Source organism: Danio rerio, chromosome 3, assembly GCF_049306965.1.
Source record: "Danio rerio strain Tuebingen ecotype United States chromosome 3, GRCz12tu, whole genome shotgun sequence".
In the NCBI taxonomy this organism is placed as follows: Eukaryota; Metazoa; Chordata; class Actinopteri; order Cypriniformes; family Danionidae; genus Danio; species Danio rerio.
Window position 1 is genome coordinate 2,440,422 of NC_133178.1, and position 18,593 is coordinate 2,459,014.

General features: G+C 38.6%; 2 protein-coding genes across 3 annotated transcripts in view; one reads left to right on the top strand and one right to left on the bottom strand.

Moving 5' to 3' along the window:
• plbd1a (phospholipase B domain containing 1a) overlaps positions 1-18,593 on the top strand; it is a 364,744-nt gene that overhangs the window by 76,031 nt on the left and 270,120 nt on the right. The window lies entirely within an intron of this gene.
• Positions 880-16,514, bottom strand: LOC100007727 (interferon-induced very large GTPase 1-like). 2 transcript variants are annotated; one of them, XM_068218494.2, is made up of 8 exons: positions 16,407-16,514; positions 15,559-15,647; positions 14,294-14,475; positions 14,001-14,060; positions 13,276-13,842; positions 12,591-13,211; positions 5,919-8,485; positions 880-5,764 (listed from the first exon to the last, which is right to left on the bottom strand). In XM_068218494.2, exons 3-8 carry the CDS (start codon positions 14,313-14,315, stop codon positions 1,046-1,048), a joined length of 8,556 nt encoding a protein of 2,851 aa, XP_068074595.1. In that variant the 5' UTR covers positions 14,316-14,475; positions 15,559-15,647; positions 16,407-16,514; the 3' UTR covers positions 880-1,045. The 2 variants fall into 2 exon arrangements, with proteins under 2 accessions (XP_068074595.1, XP_073799892.1); XM_073943791.1 differs by having other exon boundaries at positions 12,591-13,205; positions 16,407-16,488.

The window sequence follows — 18,593 nt, forward strand, 5'->3', positions numbered from 1 at the left end:
ATGCAATACTACTTAAATTTTAAAGTGAATTTATTTATTATTTAATCATTATTTCTATTGCCTATGCATAGAGATTTATTTTTGTGTCAAACAGGGTTTTTACTTTTATTAAATAATGTAACACTTGAACACAGAAGCATTAAACATGATCTTCATCAAAACATTAAACATCACCATATTACATAAACACACCATATTGTTGTTTTCTTACTAAATGTTTCTTAAGCATGTTTAATCACCTTGATAAATACAGTATTTTTTCTGCACACAACATGCGTTGGACAATAAAACTTAACCGTCTGGCTTTAGAACACAATAATTCATTGTTATAGTGCAGGGCCTTCTTTTTGTGGCCAATACAGCATCAGTTGGTGTTGGGAATGACAGACACAAGTCCTGCACAGGGGCCAGAGGGGTTCTGAGCCATTCTTGCAGAATAGTGTTCAGGTCACTATGTAATGCTGGTGAAGGAAAACGTTTCCTGACTCGCTGCTTGAACACCCTAAAGTGGCTCAATAATATTTGGATCTGGTGACTGTGCAGGCCATGGGGGATGTTCAACTTCACTGTCATGTTCATCAAATCACTCTGTCACCAGTCTTTCTCTGTGTGTATCAGTGCATAATCATCCTGATACACGTCACTGCCTTCAGGATATAAATGTTTCTACATGTGTGTAAATCTAATTTTTCATTTATTTTTTAATTCACACATTTGATACGATTGTGTGATCTTGTGTGTATATTTATGAAATGCTGCAACATGTCCAACATGTGGTGAACACAACAGCAAGAGTCATGCTGCAATATGTGTATGTGGATAGTTTAAACTCAACTGAACTTATAAATGTAGATTTAAGAACAGTTCTTCACAAATATTGCTATTTTCAGCATCTTTTATAGTGTTGTAATGCATAAAACTTGTACATGTTATTAAGAGTCTTCTCTCATGTTGTTTTGTCAACTGAACATTGCATGATTACAGAATTCCTGAGGTGAAGAACACAAAACTTAATGTGCAAATTAAAAGGAATTTAATTCTCAATCTAAATGTATTTATCTAAACTCTCAATAGCGTCTAGTTTTCTATATTTTCTCCACTCATCTGGTATCTCACCACTTCCCTCAAATGTTTTACTGTAGTATTTTTCCAGATCTCTCTGGAATCTGCACACAAACCACTTCCAGTAGGGCAGTTCAGAGAGATCAGGAGTGATGCTCCAGTCTGCATAAACTCCTCCTGCTGATCTGTAATATCTCCAGAGGACTGATTCAGCTGAGGCAGTGGGATAAAAAGATCGATCACTGGCTACTGCTGATGAGCAAATGTTAACAGACAAGTTTCTTGTTCCTGCATTACACTGCCCATTCAGCCCAAAATTACGATGGAAAGCAACACTGTGATCTTCATAATGGTCCTCTATGGTGTTTGTGCAGATGGCCAGACAGAACGGACACTGAACCCAACAGCACTGACAGAAGTGATCAATCAGAAGCTCATCTGGCCTGAACTTATAGTCCAGCTTTACTGGAAATGTGTCTGTGTTGAATCTGCTGCTGATGTCTGACATTACAGCAGGAAGCTCTTGTCTGATCACATCTTCTAGGAGTGTGAAATCATCATGTTTGACTCCACTGAGGTCTTTTTCAGAGAAGATCAGCTGATCTGAGAGCTGCTGTGTGAAACTCTTCAACCACAAACCAACATCTCCACTGTTGACTTGAACATGTTCAGTAGATTGATGTGCTGCGTTCATGATCTTCTGCTGCAGGAGTTTAATGTTCTCCTTCATCTTGGGTAAAACACTGATGCTGAACTTATCTCTGATGTAGCGACTGACTTCATCTCTGATGAAACTCTTGTAGTGATTTCTGGGATAATGAATGTAGTTCATGTATTTGTTAAAGTCCTCCTCTTCTGCCAGTGTCTTCAGGATGTGTTTCTCCAGATTTGATCTGTTTCCACTCAGTGATGCACAGTCTGTTTTCATTTCATCTGCTAAATCTCTGGCAGTTTTCTTGTAGACGCTCTGCTCAATGGGTTCCTTCAATTTATGACAGATGATTTCGGCAAAAACTGCAGCTGAATTTGCTCCATGACAGTATTTTTGGAAAATACTATAGTACTCTTCTCTTTTCCTCTTGACATATATTTCAGGATCATTGACTTCTTTGAACATTCTATGTTGGTCAATTATTTTATTGTGTGCTCTTTTACAGATGGAATAAACCAAGTCAACAAAGAATTCATTTTTAAACTCATATTTCAATGATGTTTCCTGATATTTTGTTATTCTTGTCTTAATGTAACCTATGAGTTGTTGAATGTAGCTGATGTTGTATCCTATTTTTGAAATGTTAAATGAGTCAGTCATTTTCTCTGTTTTCAGAACAACATTATTCATTAATGACAGAATCTGGGCTTCATCAGCAGGTGACAGAGTTAAAGAATATCCAATTTTGTCTTTAATTGTTTGGTAAACATTTTTAACCCTACTTTTTGTGGATTTTCTGGAAACATATTCTGAATAATGTGAAACAGTAAAAATGTCTATGTTCTTGTTCCAGTGGCCTACAGGAGCACTTTCATAAATGTCATTGAGGATTTCTCTCACATCATTCATTATGTCTATGTCTTTGAGTGGAGGAGTGGCTGTGATGACCCTGTTCAAACTGTGTTCCCAAAACAAATCAAACTCACTGCTCAGGGTCTTATCATCATTTGCTTTTTCTTTGAGTTTTAAGGCGAGTTCTTTGCTCTTTTCATAGAGAGTGTTTTCATGATGTGTCCTCTGAGCATCAATCTTTTTCTTCACGTTTTGTTGCTGAAGTGTATCATTTAATTTCCTCTTTGTTTCTCTCACAATGTTCTCCTGAAGCTCTTTGATTTTTATTTCAAATGATGTTTTCCACTGAATCAGTAAATCTTCATCTGGATTTATCTCAAAGTATTTAGTCATAGATTTTTCCACTTTTTCACTTGTCTTCTTCAGTTTTCTTTGAAGATCAGTTTCCTCAATCGCATAAATTGCTTCATTTTCGATTTGGTTGTGTAGTTTGTTTTCAATTTCCATCATGGCACTGCGAAGACTCCAGGACCACTTGCTGTATTCAGTCTCCAGTTTCCTGTAGGCTGAAATCTCCCGGGAATTTCTGAAGCTGAAGACAAATCTTTCATTTAGTAAAGCCTCCCAGAGATGATTAATACGATATTTTAAGTGTGTCAACAACAGTCCATCTGATCTCGAGACATTCAACAGAATAGATTTCTTCAGCTCCTGAATATTCTCACAGTATTTTGGGTTTGGTGGAGCCATTGGTGGACTGCCCTCCCAGAGCTGAGCAAAATACTTCACATCATTCTGAACATCAAATCTAATGAAGTCACTGAAACATTCTGCCTTTGAGTCTTCTGCTTGAGCAGCAAGTTTGGTCATCTCATCTAGCGTCTCCTGCAATCGCTGTCTCCCCTCCATGTTTCTCTCTCCAGCTGTGATGTCTGAAACATTCTGATGCACAAATACACATCTGGGATTCAGTCTGACCTTCTTCATCCTCATGAAGGCCTGAACAACAATCTGAAGAACATCCTGCATCTCAGATGGGTTTTCCCCAAAGACGTTGATCAGTGTCAGATTTGCAAGACCAACAACAAATGTGGCCAATTCATTGTAATGTTGTCTTGTTGATCTCCCAGCCAGCTCTGGAGCACGAAGACCCTCAGTATCAACAACCAGAATATAGTCAAAGTTCATCTGTGTTTTCATCTCGTCAGACACTTTGACCAGCTGCATGAAAGCTCCTCTGGTGCACCTGCCGGAACTGACGGCAAACTGGAGGCCAAACATGGCGTTCAGCATGGTGGATTTCCCAGAGCTCTGAATTCCTAAAACTGACAGCACAAAGACTCTGGTGCGGCCTCCCAGTTTCTGGACGAGTTGATCAAAAACAGCAGAGATCCAGACCAGAGGAACATGAGCAGCATCTCCATCCATCAGCTCCAGTGGAAACCCAGAGATCATCATCTCTGCTGCGACACTCGGGAGAGAAGAGAAGTGAACCGGCAGATCTTTCTTGTTCTCCTTCACAGATGAACATGATTCATAGATCTGACCGATCTCCCTCATGATGTGCTCCAGACCAAAAGCTGCAGCTTGAAGATCCTCAGATATTCTCTCAAGTTCAGCTTGTTCTGCTTTGATTTTCTCAAATTTATCATGATTCTTCTTCAGTTTCAGGACTGATGACCACTTTTCATCATATTTGTGGTGTAGAGCAGACAGGTCAGCTGATGTATGTTCATCCAGGAGAATTTTGAGCCATTTGAGGAAAAACATTTTTACATTTTCATCTTGTGAGTTCATTTCTTTAACAAAGACCTTTATAAAGTCACTGATGTCAGACTCATGCTGCTGTTGGCGAATTTGCTTTAAGTCTGTTTGTTTTCTACTGATGTCCATTTCTATCTCTTCTGCTTGAGGTCGATGTAGTTTTTTGTTCTTCTGACTCCACTGACGCCACAGTTTCCCCTGATGAGGCAGAAATGATTCTTTGATTTCTGTCAGTTTTTTCTTCTCCAGTAAACTGATCATCTGCTGTGCTGCTGCTCTTCCTCTCCTGCAGTCTTCATCATCTTCCTCATCTACTCTGATGTCTGAGTGTTTGGAAACATCTTCAAGTCTGAAAGTGGGAGATGATTCTGAGAGACAATCATTTATAGCTTTTCTCAGTTCTTCTAATACTTCTGACTGATTTCTGTCTTTCAGACCAACCTTATATTTTCCTTTCCTTTTTTTCATTATTGCAAATTTATGTTCAGTAAAAAGACAAATCAGAGGCTTTTCTTTACTGAACATGTTTTGTATTCTTACTGCCATTCTGTCATTCTTATTTAGTCCTGGCAGAAGAAGCACATTGACTGAGGCCATCTCAGTGAGGATCTTCCACTGTTTCTCATGGTCTCCTGCATCTCCATGTAGATTACAGAAGGCCACACAGTCAGTGAATTTATCATCATTTGTTCCAGAAGGGCAGAACCAGGCGATCTCCACCACTCCATCCATCAGGACTCTGGATCTGCTGCTTCCTGGGCAGTTCCTGTGGAAGAACGTGTTGTGTTTGTCATTGATCAGACTGTTCATCAGCTGAGACTTGGATGAAGACACAGAGTCAAACCTGAAGAAGAACACCATTGGAGTTTGTGCCTTGTAGATGGGCTGGGTTTGACTGATGGTTTCATTGTTGGTGTTTCTGATCTTCCAGCTCTTGTTGATTTGTCTGAATGTCCAGAGAGGAAACTCAATCTGTTGAGTTTCTGGATCAGGAACAAGCAGAGGTAGAGCGAACTGACACTGGGACAGTTTAGTGACCATCAGCTGCTTCAGGAAACCATCAGCACGATGAAACACAGCCATCTGAACATCCATCGGGTGAATTTGCTCAGATTGATTCAAGTTTCTCGCTAAAGACATTTCACTAAAAATATCTACAAAGTCATCTTCTGAGTCATCAGTGTCTTTTTGGAGTATGTTATATTCATCATCGGTCACTTTGACTCTAATGTATCTTGCTCTGTAGTTCATCATCAGTAGTTTCTGTATGAAAGTCTGAATCAGCTCGTCTTCAGCACAACAATTAAGAGACTCTAATGAACACTCAGATACCTGAAGAACATCTGCAGCTCTCAGTTTGTATCCTATATCAAGGTGAAGTCTGTAAAAAAGATGCTTTATTCTTTCTGTGGCTTCAATACCCCTGTTTTTACGCTGTATAAAAGACAATAAAACAATAATGTACACATACCATATATTATTATAAGCATGGATACATATATTTTTCTCAATAGTCTTAAACAACTCTTGTCTGACATTAGCTGTGTTATAGATTAAAGAAAAACAGATACACATTGTGTTAAAATACCTGCAGTGAATCATCAGTTTCAGAGCAGATTTTCTCCTCTTTCTCTCTGTCGTATTCCTCTCTCCACTCCACTCGTCTCCTCTTCAGTTCTTCTTCATGTTCTTCCAGCAGTTTCAGATTCTCTTCATTTGTCTTTTGTTGATCTTCTCTTGTCTTTCTTTCTTCTTTCAGTCTCTTCTCTGAATCCTCTAGTTGCTCTTGCTTCTTTATTTCTAGTTTCTCCTTCTCTTTGATTATTTCCTCCATTTCACTCTTGAGTTTTTGAATCTGTTCATCTAAAATCTGCTTTTCTTTCTCATCCTCTTCTCTTCTCTTCTTTTCTTCTTGTATCAGTTTCTCCCATTCTTCTCGTTCTCTGCTCATCTGTGTTTTAATTTGTTCTTTTCTCTCTTTAAACTCTTCTTCTCTTCTCTTTCTCTCTTTGTCATGACTCTCTCGTTCATTCTCTATTCTGTTCATCAGTCTGTCTGTGTCTGTGTTGTATCTGGTCTGCAGTTTTTCTTTCTCAGTTTTTACTTGCTCAGTTTCATGTTTTAGTCTCTCTCGTTCTCTCTTCATCTCCTCACGCATCTCTCTCTCTTCCTCCATCTTCTCTTTGATTTGTGCTTTGTATTTTTCTTCTCTTTCTGTATGCTCCTCTTCACATTTTTTCTTTTCGTTCTCTAATTTGTTCTTTAGTCTGTCTGTTTCTGTCTCATATTCAGTTTTAAGATTCTCTTTCTCTCTTTTTATTTCCTCTATTTCATGCCTAAAAGTCTCTCGTTCTCTCTTCATCTCCTCTTTCATCTCTCTCTGATGTTTCTCTTCTTCTCTTATTTCTCTTTTCAGTTCTTCTTCTCTTCTCTTTCTCTCTGTCTCCTGATTCTGTCGTTCCTCCTCCATCATCATCTTCATTCTCTCTTTCTCTTCTTCATGTCTCTTCATCAGTTTTTCTCTTTCTCGGTTCATTTGCTCTCTCTGGATCTTCATCTTGTTTTCTTCTTCTTCATGTTTAGACTGAAGCTCTTCTTTCTCTCTCTCCAGTTGTTTCTTTTCTTCTATCAGTTTCTCATTAAATTCCCTCTGCTCTTCTTCTCGTCTCTTCTTTTCTTCTTGTTTTAGTTTCTCCCATTCCTGTCGTTCTCTCTTCATTGTCTCCTGCATCTTTTCTTCACTCTCTTCTTTCTCTTTAATTTCTCTTTTATATTGTTCTTCTCTCTCATTAAACTCTTCTCCTTCTTTCTTTCTCTCTGTTTCATGAATCTCTCTTTCAGTCTTAATTCTATTCATCAGTTCTTCTATGTCTGTCTGATGTTTGACCTGTAGTTTCTCGCTTTCTTTCTTCACATTTTCATTTTCTTGCTTTAGTTCCTTATTTTCATTTTTAAATCTCTCTCGTTCACTTTTCAATTCATCTTGTATCTCTTCCTTTTCTTTCATTTCTTTTTTATATCGTTCTTCTCTCTGATTAAACTCGTCTTCTCTTCTCTTTCTCTCTGTTTCATGACTCTCTCTTTCATCTTCTATTCTCTTCATCAGTCTGTCTGTTTCTGTCTCATGTTGGATCTGAAGTTTTTCTTTTTCTCTCCTCATTTCCTCTATTTCACATCTAAACGTCTCTCGTTTTTTCTTCATCTTAGTCTCTTTCTCCACTATTTGTGTTTTATACTTCTCTTCTCTTTCTGTATTCTCCTCTTCTCTTATCTTTCTCTCAGTCTCTATTCTCTTCATCAGTCTGTCTGTTTCTGTTTCATATTTGATCTGAAGTTTCTCTTTTTCTTTCCTGACTTCCTCTATTTCATGTCTAAATGTCTCTCGTTCTCTCTTCAGTTCTTCCTCTCTTCTCTTTCTCTCTTTCTCCTGCTTCTGTTCTTCTTCCTCCATCATCATCTTCATTCTCTCTTTCTCTTCTTCTGCTTCTTGCACTCTGTCCATCAGGATCTTCATCTGTTGTTCTTGTTTTTCTCTCTCCATCTCTCTGAACATCTTACATGAGTAGAAGCTTCCTCCGTTTGTCTTCACCATGTTGTCTATCTTCTCCAGTAGTTCAGACACTTGTCTTTGGTCTTCTGGCTGATTATTGTTGAACACATGGTATCTGTTTCCACAAGCTTCAATCAGTTTTCTAACCACAGACCCAGGTCTATCCAAACATTGATCAATAGTTGTGTTCTTCAGAGAATCTCCTTTGGTGAAGAGCACCATGGTGAACATTAGAGAGTGTTCACCAAACGTCTCCTGGATGATCTTCACTGATGCTTCCTCCTCTTTAGTGAATCTTTGTCCCAGTGGAATCAGCAGGAGAAACACATGTGGTCCAGGCAGAATCATGGAGATGCAGTGTCTGATTTCTCTCTGGATCTCCTCATTACTGAGTTCAGTATCAAACAGTCCTGGAGTGTCGATCACAGTGATGCGTCTGCCATTGATCTCACTTGTTTCTCTCTGACTCTGTTTGGTCACTGATTCAAAATAGTCTTCTGCTTTAAATGCTTCTCTTCCTAAGATTGTGTTTCCTGTTGAACTTTTACCAACTCCAGTTTTTCCCAGAAGAACAATCCTCAGTTCATCTTCACACTCAGTTAAACCTGTAAAAAAGGAAATGCACTAGTTTTAAACTAATAAATCAAATATACAAATTTTTGTTTCTGTTTGATGGGTGTTTTATATGACATGAAGATACACTTAATTTAAAGAACACCTATTTTACGCCTTTTTCAAGATTTAAGAATTGTCTTGTGTCTCCAGAATGTGTATGTAAAGTTTCAGCTTAAAACACCCATCAGATTATTTATTAGACCTTTCAGAATATTGGATTTTTTTTACTTTGAACACACTAGCCATGTTTCCACTATCGTGCCTAAAGCGAGCGAGCCAGGGCGAGCCAAGGCCAGTCGCGTTTCCACTGTCACTTCTGGGGCCTAATCGGGCCAAATCGGGACTTTCTTTCGGCCCACCGAATACCTTGGGCCACAGAAGGCCAGCCGGGGCTTCAGGGTGGAGTGAAAGGAGAGGCGGGCACAGTTTTCCGATCGCACATGAGTCCATGCGCCAGACACATAACAAATAAATAAATAAGGGAGAGAAAACATCTGGAACAAACTATAGGCTGGGGCCTTTTTGTGTATGATCGCCCTTATGTTTCTCTTAAATGTAAGGCTGTTGCATAAAATAATAAAATAGTTTTAATTTATAAGTGACTTTTCTTTGCTGCATCCTCCTTGATGTTTCAATAATGCATAATAATCTTTATACCATATTATGGTTGTCGAGAGTTTTTGTCAAGTTTAAAAGGTGTGTTTGTGCGCGTTTAGTTGCCTGTATGTGTGTGTGAGACCGAGGAAAAGAGCGCTCCCTTCATAGCTCTGTTGATGCCGCGAGCGGCTTTATTCTTTTATTTATTATTGTTTTTAGTTATTTTGGAGATAATACACTATATGAATACAACAGAAAGACATTAAACTTTACAAATTTCATGTCCACTTTTGTGGGCTCAAAACAATAGAGTCATTTAGATAAAATAGCCTAAGCTAAGCTATATTGAAATAATTTAAAGAATTACAAATATCAGATATAATAAAATCATATTAAATAAATAAACCAATATAAAACTAACAAAAGCTATAGCTATAACAATTAGGTGCTATATCAAACTGTTTTAAAGCCATAACACTTTCCTTTACTTAAGATATAATAAGCAACATCTTTAAATAAAGGGAATCATCTATTAAGTGTCATTAAGCCTATAGGGAAAAGTTCATGTTTCAGTTCTCTCCGGAACATTTAGGATGAATGTTGGACAGCGTCTGTCTAACTGAGGATGTTATAAAAACATTTTATATGGAGTTATTAACGGAGAATTTTATATATATGTTGTTATATTATGGATGTGTGTGCTCCCTGCGCTGGGTCCCTCCATTAGTGGCAAGACCACTGGATTTCGATCGTTGAGTAAATGAATATGATGAATGAGGACACACAGGTATGTGCGTATAGACATGCATTGTACTGCTGTACAGTAACGGGTCATTTGTTTGTTTCGGTTGTCTTCATTTTTATAATTTCGTGATGATGTGATGTGCTTTATCTGCTTGATTCCCACTGAAGTGGGCGCATTGAGTGACGTTCGATTCAGGGGATGTTCTGGGGGCGGGGTTTGCGTGACGCGCTGCAAAATACTAACCCGACAGTGGAAATGCGACATGATTTCGGCCTCACTGCTCAACCTCCCGGGCGATTGGCCCGGCCTGGCCCGATAAAAGCCCTGGCTCGCACTGGCCCGATAGTGGAAATGCGGGCCTGTGCCTTTAATTCTAGTCCTCCCCACCCACTGTTCACACATGCCTGTCAGAGTGTGCCTCCGTCTCAGCCACAGCTGTGTCAGATAAACAGCACAGTGACAGACATGAAGAAAGCAGATCTCATGTAACGTTTATGAGAAATACTACAGTAAGAACTTTTCCAATGATTATTTTATGTATTTGTTGTGGAGTTAATTCAAACTTTTCGATGAGTCACACACAATGTCGTTATAAAGTTCACACACACACAGGACACACAGTGTGTTTAGCTTTGCACTGATTTTGCACACATATGTGACATGATACAGCTTAATCTCCACTGCTGTATGGATATCTGTTGTTAATGTACAAAATAAACCTGATTTAACGTCTACAAACTGGAAATGAAGCGTCTTCTTTTATATTTGTAACTGACATGTGGCTTTGGTGATGAAGTAAAGCTGAAGTAAATCGCTGTACTACATTACACACATGCACTAATTTAGAAATGGTTAAACTTATAAAACTCACTCTTGATCACATTTGATGATGATTGATGATCACAGAGAGCTGAACAGATCTTTAAATCCCAGTTGCGCACATCCTGTCTTGTTGATATGATTTTACTTGTTACTATGGAGACATGTTAATAGCGGTTGAGAGCGGGGAAACTGCACTCCTATATGACGTTGTGGTCAACCTCAAAATTAGAGGGATGTGGATCCTATTTTAACATCAGGAAATTTTAAAAAGATAAATATCACCCCAACATGACTGTGGACACACTATAGCTACACAGAGTTGTGTCCAAACAGCTTACAAAAGAGGATTTTCATCATATGTGCCCTTTAAACTCTAAAATTAAATCTACATTCATTTGTAACTAAATGTATAGAATTTTCAGGAAGTTCAGAAAATTGCAGTAAAATGTGTTTCAATGCTCCAAACAATTGTAGTAGTTCTGTGACTGGACTGTGTGCAGTTAAGAAGGGGTTAATCCATATGCTCTAATCTAGGTCTGCAACAACGAATCGATTAAATTGATAAAAATCGACTACTAAAAGTGTTGGCAATGAATTTTATTATCGATTCATTGTGTCTCGCGACAAAGTGTTTTTGATTAGTTAAAAAGTCACTTTAGTTCAGCGTGGAGCTGAGTGAACACGGTCTCTCTGTTTCTTGCACACTGATACAGAGTTCGGTGCCTCGTAGTCAGGGATGAGGAGGAAGGGAGCAACAGCAGGGTAAGTCACTACAGAATCCTACTTTTCCGTTTTGAAGTGAGGAACGTAAAGTCCGTTTTTTTTTTTTTTTTTTTGTCCCTGGTGCTGTTGTCATGTAAAGTTGCTCTGCAGAAAAGGTTTTCTTTCTTAGTCATTTTGTCTCGTTTCCAGTCCAAATATCTAAAAAACTTAAGATTTTTTTATATATTTGGATTGAAAGCAGGACAAAACTACTTGGTAAGTTTTTTTTTATTTTATCATTGTTATTATTATTATTATAACAACTCAAGTTTGAGCATTTTTTAATAAAGGGTTGGAAATTAATGCTTTTCTCGCTTTTTTTATCTGTTTAATCAAAGAAGTTATCGACAGATTAATCGATTATTAAAATAATCAGTAATTGCAGCCCTGCCCTAATCCCTTGAATGATTGCTTTGAAGGTATGAAGGGATAATGAGAAAATCAAGTGCGTCTTTGTTGCACTTTTTGTCAGTTCATTCATTCCTTCTACTTCTGCTTTGTCTCTGATTTATCAGAAGTCACCACAGTGGAATGAACCCCAACTATTTGGCTACTTCCCTGCGCAAAGGATCATGGGTGCCTGAAGTGTCCATTAGTTGTGTCCTTTTAAATCTTTTATTCTAAAGGACCTTTGAGGTGGCCAGTTTTGAGAACTTTGGTTTGGAACGACACTTTAGTATGGCGGTCATGTGTGTTTGCTTGGCCAGGAGGAATTTCTCTGTGGAGTTTGTATGTTTCTCCCAGTGTTGTGAATCAGGGACTAAGCCATAGAAAAGTTAATAAGTGTTTATTTGTTTTCTGATTTATCAAAAGTCACCACTGCGGATTGAACCTTTGGGCATATTTTATGTGGCGGATACCTTTTCTGCCACAATCCAGCACTGGGAAACACCCATACACGCCTGCATTCACACACACACACACACGCTACGGCCAATTTAGTTCAATTGCCCTATAGGGCATGTGTTTGGACTGTGGGGGAAACTGGAGCACCCGGAGGAAACCCATGCCAACACGGGGAGAACATGCAAACTCCACACAGAAACACCAACTGACCCAGCCAGGACTCAATCCAGCAACCTTCCTGCTGTGAGGCCACAGTGCTAACCACTGAACCATTGTTTGCATTTTTTTTGTTTAAGATCCATTCATTAATTTCAAATCATTACCTTGTGTGAGTAAATGTGTGTCATGCGAATGAAGTTTCTTCTTCATCTCTTCATATTTCTTCAGTTTTTTCATCTGCACCTCCAGGAATGTCTCTGTGGAGTAAACACCTCCTCTGTTTTCCTCCAGCATCTTCTCAATGTTCTCCATCAATGTGGACACTTGTGTTTCAGAATTAAAGTACTGATGTCTTCCTCCAAAACTCTGAATGACAGCCTGTGTTTCTTCATTGAGTTCTGCTGTCTGATGCTCTGAGTTCTGCATGATGAGGATCATGATGTGTTTGTTGATTCTGGAGCTGAAGATCTTCTGGATCTCCTCCATTTCTGCTCTGTCTTCATTATTGAGTGGAGCGTCAGGAATAATGAGGAGGAAAGCATGAACTCCAGGATGACAGAGAGACACACAGCGGAGAGTCTGACGCATCACTTCCTCCTCTGAGAGCCCAGTGTTGAACAGAGCTGGAAGCTCCAGCACATTGATCAGACGACCATGAAGATCCACGTCTGTCCTCACACTCTCTAATTTTCTGTGTGTGTGTTGCAGGATCAGCTCTGAGATGGAGGATTTCAGTGAGACGTCACTCCCACACACCAACACATTCAGCCTCTCACAGTCTGAAACTGCAGAGGAAGAAGATTAAACAGTGTAAACATCACGAGAAACATCAGATAATCTCACACTCACCTCGTTGTGTGGCCTGTTGTTCCACTGAGAAATACTTATAAGCTTCATATTGAGCAGGAATCAGGTGTCGTCCCTCATTGCTCTTCTCGATGTCCTCAAAGGCCTGCAGAAGATGATCAGCAGAGCTGCTTCTCTGAAGACTGAAGTGTCTGTTGGAGCACTTCTGGATGATCTTCTGCAGGATCTGATTGGGTTCAGTGGGCTCTTGTGTGCTGAGCACCAGGGTGTGTTGAAGAAGGCGCTCAGAGAAAGAGTCCTGCAGCTTCTCCACACGCTCTTGATCTTCTGCTGAACACTGCTGATGTTGGAGGAGCAGAAGCACCACATGAGGTCCTGGATCAGACAGACGCACACACTCTCTGACCGTCTGTGTGATCTGATCATCTGAGATCTGTGTGTTGAGCAGTTGAGGACTGTTGATGAGCGTCACGTGTCTGTCCTTCAGTCTTCCTCCCACTCTCTCCACAACATCTGCAGGAGCTTCACTGTCAAACGCTGATCGACCCAAGATCAAGTTTCCCACACGGCTGTTTTCAGACACGCTTTTACCCAGGAGAAGAATCCTCACTGCAGAGTGAAAGAGTGAGTGAAATAACTTTATACAGCATATTTTATATGTAACATTTCATGATAAAAATTTAGCATCACAGATAAGATGTCCAGATCCACCAGGAGAAGTTCAAACTGATCTCTTTTGCTTTGATGAAGAAAAATTGTAGACTTACTCGAAGGAGGTTGGTCTTTGCTCCTCTTTCTCCTGCGAGGAGGATTGCAGGCATCAGTCTCTGTATAAAACAAAGCCGTACAGTTCAGAAATTTGACATTTATCTCAGTAAAATATTAATAAAGATCAACTTGTCACTCAGACTTGCTCTCCTCATGGCATGCTCGAAGTGAAATTCTGAGATCCTGGAATATTTCTTAAGAATAAAACCTTTTCAATTTGTAAGTTTACGAAATATACAAATTAATTTTTAAAATTGTGTACCAAAGCAAACAAAAGTCATTTGGTGCTCACCTGAGTTTTCATTGTTTGACATTTTGATGTTGTGTTTCCCGTCCGTCTCCCTTTTCAGTCTTTATCTGATCATCTTCTCTGAGTTTTTTTGCCTGCCTCTCCATCATCCACTGAGAAAGCTTTAATGATTTTCAAACAGCAGCACAGTGCCTGTTCATTTCCCCACACATCCTTGAATAAAGCTGGTCATTTGTAAATATACGTGAGGAGAACATATTGAAACTAAATGAGGTATATTATTGGGTAAGTGACATATTACAGCTTAGAATTGAAGATATTTGAAGAGTTTAGATGCAAAAACCTTTAAATACCGTCTGAATTTTTCTCTAAAATGAGCATTTTTATCTGTCCTCTGCCTGTTAAATGCTGTTTTTCCCTTTTGGATTTGTTTGCTGATTGTAAATATTTGTAGTATTTGTAAGTAGGGAGCTTGACAGCATTTTCTTTTATACCTTCTTTCAAAAGTTCGCACTTAGATACTGTTTGACAACTTGTTAGCAAGTTAGCAGGTTTGGCATGCTGTCCCGGGAGAGAACCCTGAGCTCGGAGATAGTTGAGCCCAGGGCTCCCGCCAGGTCCATAAAGCATGTGAGGGGAGTACGAGATAAGGTGGTTCTCGAGAGCTCCCCTCTGCAAAAGAGGAAATGAGGAGAAGGGGTGGATGGGAGGTTTCTTCGGGAAAACGAAGATAAGAGAGTAGATCTTAGCTAGGTTACTTATAGTGAGTTTGGATCAATCCGATTGGCTAGCCAATGAATGTAGATGAGTGGCCAGCTGCAGTCAATCATATCACGAGCTCCTCTCGAAATTAGTTTGTGAAACTTCATTTAGTTGATTGTTTTTCTAGACAAGGGAGTAAGGTAAGAAAGTGTATTTTATTTTCTTTCTTTTTGCTAAAAACAGGAAATTTAGAGGGGATTTAAATTTAGATTGTTTTGTTTATTGTTTGGCCTGGTCAGCTCCTGAAGTTGGAAAAAAGACAGATTTTGCTTGAGAAAATCAATGTGAAAATAAAATCTTAATATATTTTCTAAAGCAGCATTGTGTGTGCAGTCTTCATTTTCATTTTGCGTCCTTACCCCTAGACGGGGCGTAACACTCCTGTGTATGTTTAGTAATATCACTGCTATGGAGAAGGAGAAGTCCTTTTCCTGTTAGTTAAAGTGAAAAATCTCAACATAAAGAAGGTAAAGAAAATAATTTCTATGGAACTTTCAGATGGCACTTAGAGGTTTTTGCATCTGAACTCTTCATTTGTCCTTTACCTGTACTGAACATGTTTCAGTTTTATTCTGTCCTCCATCTGTTTCTTCAGCCGATCATTTTCTCTGATCCCTCACATCTGTTCAGTTTTCTGAAAGAGATTTTATTGATTTTTTTTATCATTAATTATAATTCAAAAACTATCTAACATCGCATCACAGTTACACAGTGCATCTGGAAAGTATTAATAGCGCTTCATTTTATCCACATGTTTTTATGTCACAGCCCTATTCCAAAATGGATTAAATTAATTGATTTCCTTAACATTCTACACACAATCCCCCATAATGACAATGTGAAAACAGAGTTTTAGAAATTGTTGCAAATTTATTAAAAATAAAAAAGCTGAAAATTCACATGCACATCAGTGTTCACAGGCTTTGGCGTGAAGCTGCAAAAGTAACTTGCGTTACATTTTTCAAAACTCAAATGTTACTAGTTAATAAAAGTAATTCACTACTTTACTCGTTACTTATATAAGTAATATTATTAACTGTTCTTTAACTTTTCTGGTGCTACACCACAAACCCTGCTCACACAGCAGAATCAAACCATACTATACAGTGGCTGCAATACCGTGAACCTGTGAATTTGTGCAGCAATTCTAAATCATGTTTCTGCAGTAATGTCCAATACAAAACTAAACTAAACACACTTCACATTTTAATCAACACCGAACACGTTCTTCAGCACTCGTTTGTTTTAGCACAGCTCTGACAGTGAAAGTGAAACTGATGATACTGCAGCTCATAGTTACAGAAATTCACTATTTAAATCAATGATTGTTTTAGTTTTTGTGTTATATTTAGTTGTATTACTCAGAGACAGCGTTTATTTGGAAGTATGATACCTGTGTGTTGAGGTTTTGATCATTATGATTCTCTCCTTGTAGCCATCGTGAGATCGGGAAGTGTGTGTGTGTGTGTGGGTGGGTGGAGTCAGTGACCCAGCAAAAACCTGTTTCTACCTGAACAACAGGTGTTTCTCACGTAAGTCTGCTACATGCCTCTAACATCTCTGCATTTTTTTGCCATATTTTTGCCTTTATTAGTTCAAATTCAGTTGTGAAACACTTGTTGGAACTAAATTGTCAAAATTCATTTTGCAGGAAAAAAGAAAGAGCTACTGTTCCAGCCAATGCATTTATTTAACTATAATATATAACATATATTCATATAAGTATTAAATAAGATAAAATAAAGGCTACAACAACATGTGTGGTAAAAATTCAAGCAGCAGTTCCTAAGAGGGAAAGTAGCAAGCAAAACACACACACACACACACACACACACACAATCAACTGAATTTACTGCAACATTCTGAGAACTGACTTGATGTTTTAATAAATGAGTATGAATCATGTTTTTACCTTGAGTATTGAAGAGTTTAATTGCAAAACATATGTCATATCACTCTTTTTAAAAATCTGTTAAGAGATTGACTTTTCATTGTACAGGAATAATGGAAAATGTTCTGGCTATGCTATGGGTGTAAACACAGTCAACAGAGTACAGGCAGTGGCACCGCTAGTGGGTAAAAAAGTTAACTGAAAATATTCTAGTGCGCTTATAAATACCTCAGGTTTAAATATTGGTACCTAAAAAGTACAAAAGTGTACCTCTTGAAAGTTTTTAGGTGCTAATAATTTAACTCTGAGGTACCAATATGGACCCGAGTGTGTTTACGAGGCTCACAGGCCGAGTACTTCTGTCAGAATGCTTTACTCTTCACATATCCATCAACCAGGCTTACCATGACCTAGTAATGCCATCTAGTGGCCTCTTATGATAGGCCTTTAAAACACCTATCAGTTTCCTTCTGCTCGTCAATTTGAGTCTCCAAAGACGCCATAGTGCTTTTTTTTTTTTTACTTAGTATTTACATGCTAACTGCTTAATATGAGATGTTTGTACATACATTTGAATTGCCTGTTATAGTTAATTAAAGGGACAGTACACCCAAAACTGACATTTCTGTCATAATTTACTCTCTCTTCACTGATTGGCTGATGATCAATCTACTGTTAGGTGTTTGATTATTGTCAGCTAAAGTAGTTCCGGCAGGTTTAGTGCGCATTACAGCTCTATATCCCTCCACTGAATGATTAGAGTTATTCTACAGCTACAACAGTCAGAAATCACATCAGAACACAACAGGAGATGTGGAGGACACTAATGCTACACACAGGACATGTTTAGGGACAAAAACCTGACAAACAAACTCAAGTTCAACATCTGAACACTGGATTTAAATGCAGAAACCGTAGTATAAGCGTTTGTTACAATATATTATTGAAGCATTCTGTTGTGAAGTACTTGAATTGATCTGTTGTGGTGATTCTACAGTTGTTATTGTAGCAGAGGCCAGCTAGTAAATGCTGTGCAGGTAAACCTCACTCCTCTGACCTCTAAAGGTGCTCTAGCGACAGATGCTAAATGCCATGGTCTTTAGCCTCCTTAGTAGAGTAGTGATCAACCGTAAAATGGCATATTGTCCCTCTTCCCAACAGGGAAAACCAGCAACAATCAAGAAGGTATGATTATATGCTGCCATGTGATTATAACGGAAGTCAATTGATCAAAAACAGCAACAAATATAACCAAAGGGGAGCCAATCTGCTCAGAATGTATTGTTGGGTTTTTGAAAAATTTCAAAGCATTTTCCCAAAATATGTGTCAAATTAATATTTGTCCTGTATAAATCATTCCATTTGCTGAAACACAGAAAGCTGTGGCCAAATTAAGACTCAAAGTCAGCCCAGAGTGGATGAAAATGGCCCAACAGCACACATAAGGGTAAAGTGTATTTTGTTTAACTGAGAGTCTGCATTGCACATGCATCTTCATCAGATAGAGTGAATCAAACCCGTTAACAGTTTTTAAGCATTGGTCTCTCTTTCTGTCTGGTGTGAAACGACACATGGACCTTCACAAGTGTTTTGTGACGCTAAACGGTTGAACAAACACTTTACTGCTACTAAATGCATCAAGATCACACTTCAGTTCAGAAACACACACACACACACACACACACACAC

Coding starts and splice junctions, on each gene's coding strand:
- LOC100007727 (XM_068218494.2), bottom strand. CDS start 14,315: ATGTCAAACAATGAAAACTCAG. Junction 8,486..12,590: donor CACACATTTACTCACACAAG/GTAATGATTTGA, acceptor CCTTTTTTACAG/GTTTAACTGAGTGTGAAGAT. Junction 5,765..5,918: donor AAACTGATGATTCACTGCAG/GTATTTTAACAC, acceptor TCTTTTATACAG/CGTAAAAACAGGGGTATTGA.